This window comes from Solanum tuberosum, unplaced genomic scaffold (assembly GCF_000226075.1).
Source record: "Solanum tuberosum cultivar DM 1-3 516 R44 unplaced genomic scaffold, SolTub_3.0 scf00279, whole genome shotgun sequence".
Taxonomy (NCBI): Eukaryota; Viridiplantae; Streptophyta; class Magnoliopsida; order Solanales; family Solanaceae; genus Solanum; species Solanum tuberosum.
Genome location: NW_006239204.1, coordinates 167,599 through 172,952, shown reverse-complemented (window position 1 = coordinate 172,952; position 5,354 = coordinate 167,599). Strand labels below are relative to the sequence as shown.

The window sequence follows — 5,354 nt, the reverse complement described above, 5'->3', positions numbered from 1 at the left end:
AAAATAGGTTCACTCTCAGAATTCTATCAGGCTCACATATATTGGGACAGAAAAAATAACACATATCATTTTAAAGTTACCAAAAAAGTATTATAAATAATAATAATTAACAACTTAAAATATCTGAAAGACATTTTAAAAGGGTTAATTTTGTAATTTTATCCATATCACATAAATTAGGACAAAGTGACCAGTAATGTACATTATTTCAAAGTTACATAAAAATATTATAAATCACAATAATTAATAACTTCAAACATTTTTTAAAAAAATTGAAAATTTGGATGACTCTCCAAATTTCATTTGTGTCACATAAATTGAGACAACAAAAATAACATATATTGGGTCCATTTTAATTTATTTGTCTTATTTTTTTTCGTTTTTTTTATATTTAAAAATTGCTTAAAAATACTATAAATCATGATAATTGACAACATAAAATATTTCAAAAATGTTGCATGTGGGTAGTCTTATTATGCCTTAAATAGCATCAAAGAAAGTATAGATTTGTGATAAAAAAACTTATTCCTTTATCCACGCAAATAATCGCTTCAAAAACTCGGTTATTAGCCCCCAAAACATATCATTTATATTATTGGGCCCGTGCATAGCACGGGCAACATTATCTAGTAATAATTAATGTATAAACTTTATTGATCATTATTATCTGTTTGTTTGCCACCTATTAGTAGTTGCTATTTTCTCCTTAAATTGTAAAATCCTCTATATAAGAATTTATTTTATTAAAAGTAGACAGGTTTTAGAACTCCTCTCTCTAGTATATATATATATATATATGAATGGTTTTTTAATATTAATCAACACATATTCAAAGGGGATTTGAATGAACCTCCTTGGCTTTGTCCTTGCCCCGTCAAACATAACATCGTTAGAAAGGTAAATTGAACAGTTTTTCCAAAATTTAATTTAATTTAATATATAAATGGTTGAATCCCTTGATATAGGAAAAAATTATAGTGTGATGGAAAATGAAACAAAAATATACTAGTGGTATTTTAATTTGTAAGTTCAAATTCCAATTATTTCATATTTGATACCTTTTCAAATCTTCTAACTAAATTCTTGGTTCAAGACATATAAAAAAGAAATTAGTTGGGGGACATATATGGACAAAAGGCGTTATCAAGAGGAGGTGAGATGGTTGTTGTGATTTGTGAAGGTGAAAGTGAGAGTGTGAGGAGGAAAGGTAGTTGGAGAAAAAGAGAAGGAAAATATGATGTAATAAATAAATAAGGAAATGAGATTTTTTTTTATTCTGTATTTAAATTGAAGTCCAATTATTTTAAATTTATACAGCGTAGAACCCCAATTAAAGAAAAGTGTTTTCTATTAATAATTTTTTTACATTTAAGACTCGAATCTGAAAGTTTTGATTAAAAAAAACAACTCAACTCAGTGCACCAGGTCTTTTGGTGGCAGGAAATGAGAGTACTGTGAATGTGTAACATCCGGTAGGTGCGCCTCAGATTTTGCACGACAATTTCCTCAATTTATTGCTTTTAAAGCTTCAATTCTACTGAAATATTCAACCATAAACATCTCTCAAGGACCCCCTCATACTCTCTCACCCCCTCAAACACTTCATCACACTAAATGTACTTTAAAAATATACTAATAAAATAAATATATATTTTAAGTAGGGAAATTTTCGCATATAGCCACTCAAAATAACTTAATTATGTTTCATAGCTACAATTTGTTAATTACGATTCGTAGCTACATGTTAGAGGAAGAAGAGAGGCGAGCGAGATTGGGAGAGGGAGGAGAGAGGCGAGCGAGAGAGGGAGGAGAGTAGAGAGAGGTGAATTATATATATATATATATATATATATATATCAGTTAGATAATTATATTTATTTAACTAGTATGTATATGTATCAATGATTGTATTTGTATATATCAATATACAATTGAATCGATTCAAACATTTGTATTTGTATATCAGTCTCTCGTTTTATACAATCTCAAATTATACATTTGTAATTTTTTTGTTAATATGTATAAAGTGAGAGAGAGATTGGCAAAAGAGTGGCGAGAGAGAGACTGAGCATGGAGAGGAGAGAGGCGAGGGAAAGATAATTGAAAAAGAGGAGAGAGGCGAGCAAGATTCCAGAGAGAGGAGAGAGGTGAGAGAGAGGAAGGGAGGTGAGAGGCGAGAGAGAAGAATTATGTAATGATAGCTAGAAGCAAGTTTTAAATTGTAATTAATACAAATTGTAGTAGCTATGTTAGTTAAGTAACTATTACTATGTGTTTGCTTAACCACTTAATTTTTCGTTTTTTAAGAAACCTTGTGCACCTTCATGTCCGTATTAGTACCTTTTTTTCTCAAATTCTAAAATATCTTTCACATTGTACACAAATACAAGCACAAAAGTTATTGTATTGTTTCTTTAAGGGGTCGTTTGGTTTGAATATGAGTTATGATGGGATAAGTTATGTTGGAATAAGTTATGTTGGGATAAGTTATGATGGGATAAGTTGTCCTGAGATTATTTCTTATTGAGTGTTTGGTTTGTTATATTCAAAATAATATATATTGATAAATTTTAAGAACAAGTTGTTTGTTTACAAAATTACCCTTCACTTTATTTAAACTTTTTAAATATTTCTTTGTGAGCTTTAGTTATTCATTTTTTAAAATAAAACTTTTATTTTATTTAATTTAAATATTTTTGTTTATGTATTCCCATGATAAATACCATGTGTATTTAAAAATATAACTTTTTTCTTATTTAGCTTAAAAATAGAACTTCCCTCTTAAGTTTATTAAAGAGAAGAAAATTTATGAGAAATCAAAATAAAATAAACATAAGAATTAGTCAAATAAATTCATAAATAAAAATTATATTTATATAGTATAATTTTTTAATAGAAAAATATGTATAATTATCATAAAAATAAGGAGTAGTAAATATTATTATACATGGTATTAAAAAAATGTAAATATACATAAATGTAAAAAATGATGTATAAAAAGGATTTAAAGGGACATATTTGTCATTTACTTATTTTATCTCGGGATAACTTATCCCGGGATTACTATACCACCCATGGGAAGGGATAACTTATCCCGGTACTAATTATTAATCCCGGGATAAGTTATCCCGGACTTGCCAACCAAACAACATAATTTTTTTTTTATCCCATCACTATTATTTCTAATCCCTCACACCAAACGAGCCCTAAGGGTGGACGAGTATATGTTTTACCTTCCATCGGTATCTTTTACCTTCTATTGATGTAGATATCAAATAATTTTGTATCAAAATGCTAAAATTATCTTTTTTTTAAAAAAATCTTTAGTGAGATTTACATCTTTGATATATAAGGTTACCCACGTAACTATTCAATAGATCACATCGTATGGGGTGCACGATAGCAAAAGTTTAGTATATATCTTCCTCTTAAGTAAAGATGTTTAATTGAACACAAAATTATAGGAAAAAAAACAAAAAGAATTCTGAAAATTATGATTAAGAAAATTAAAAATAAATAAAGAAGTTTAAAATCAAAATGTTACATAAACTGGTACTTCCTCCATTTATTTTTATATGTCATTTTTACTATAAATAGTTGATCCATAATACTTGTCATTTCATAAAATCAATACATAAATTACAATATTTTTCCTATTTTATCCTTGTGAATTATTCGCCTTGAAAATATATATTTGACCAACATAGAAAAGCTAAGTAAATAATTCATGTTCATTGTTTAAAGAGAAAAAGGACAAGTATACCCCCGAACTTTCAAAAATAGTATGTATATACCCTTCGTTATACTTTGAGACTGTATATACCCTTGCCATCCAATAATCGGTGCACATTTGCCCCTCCCACTAACAACACACTCTTTCTGTACACGTGGCACAATCCTAAGCCACTACCCGATTGACTAATTCTTTTAACCCAAATCTTAAAAACCCGCCCATAACCCAATAAACCCACCAAATTTATGGGCAAAATATACTCCCTAAAATTTAAAGAAAAGACCCAAATTCTAGAAAGCGATTAGATTGGTGAGATCAAGAAGGAGAGGCCGAAGACAGGGTGAATTGGGGCTTCGTTGAGTTCAGGACCAGCAGGAAAAATAGAAAAGAAAAGCATAGGAAGCGATTAGATTGGTGGGTTTCATTAGATGACGGAAAAAATGTGAAGGAGGAGAAGAGGAGGCCTGCAAGGGAGGTGGAGGTAAGCGTACACAATAATGTAATGGTGATGGAGGAGGTGGAGATGGTGGGGGTGGCGGCGGTGAATAAACAGGTGGTGGAGGTGATGGTGGTGGCGGTGAATAAACAGGTGGTGGAGAAGGTGGAGATGGTGGCGGTAGTGGTGGAGGAGGAGATTGAGTTGGTGGTGGTGGAGGTGATAGAGGAGGTGGAGAGGGTGGTGGTGGCGGTGGTGAATAAACTGGAGGTGGAGGAAGTGGTGGTGAAGGTGAAGGAGGAGTATAAACTGGTGGCGGAGGCGAATAAACAGGTGACGGAGGAGGAAAAATAGGCACCACAACAGACGGAGGAGGGGCAGGCAACGGCGGTGAAAGTGGTGGTGGAGATAGCAAAACAGGAACAAATTTATGACACCTAAAAGCACTACAATGAATTTTTTTAGACAAAAACACCTTATATGTCCCGGAGACCGTTGCACCAGTATTTTAGGCAAACAATTTCGTTCATCATGAAACTCCGGCAACCCCAAATACACCGGCGGTTCACCAGTGAAGCTGACAAATACTTTTCGGAATTGTTCTAGAAAGCATATTATGTGACACATTCAATTGCTCCAAATTCACCAAATCACCTATAAGTGGTGGCATCAGTAGCACTCCAAGCATGAGAGGAACTGTATGTTATGTTGCACCAGAATATGGTAGCTGTGGGGATTTATCCGAAAAGTGTGAAGGGGACACCCATGTCCGAATTCCAGCGTGCTAATCTTCTCTCTTGGGAATGTCCGAATTCCAGCTATGGGGTGCTAATTTTGGGTCTTTTCTTTAGATTTAATTTGGGTGGGTTTATTGGGTCATGGGCGGGTTCTTAGGAATTGGGTTAAAAAGATTGGTCAACTGAATAATGGCTTAGGATTGCGCCACGTGTACAGAAAGAGTGTGTCGTTAGTGGGAGGGGTAAATGTGCACCGATTATTGGACGACAAGGGTATATACAGTCTCAAAGTATAACGAAGGGTATATACATACCATTTTTGAAAGTTCGGGGGTATATTTGTCCTTTTTCCCTTGTTTAAATTAACAAAACGAAAATAAATTAATTCATATTCATTAATTGACAAGTTGAGTTCAAAAATAATTTAAATAAGGCTATAATATTAAAG

General features: G+C 32.2%; 1 protein-coding gene across 1 annotated transcript; it reads right to left on the bottom strand.

Moving 5' to 3' along the window:
• Window positions 1-4,095: 4,095 nt before the first annotated feature.
• Window positions 4,096-4,839, bottom strand: LOC107062896 (leucine-rich repeat extensin-like protein 3). The gene is made up of 2 exons (XM_015314095.1): window positions 4,739-4,839; window positions 4,096-4,606 (listed from the first exon to the last, which is right to left on the bottom strand). The coding sequence occupies exons 1-2, from the start codon at window positions 4,837-4,839 to the stop codon at window positions 4,096-4,098; spliced, it is 612 nt and encodes a 203-aa protein (XP_015169581.1).
• Window positions 4,840-5,354: the final 515 nt, after the last annotated feature.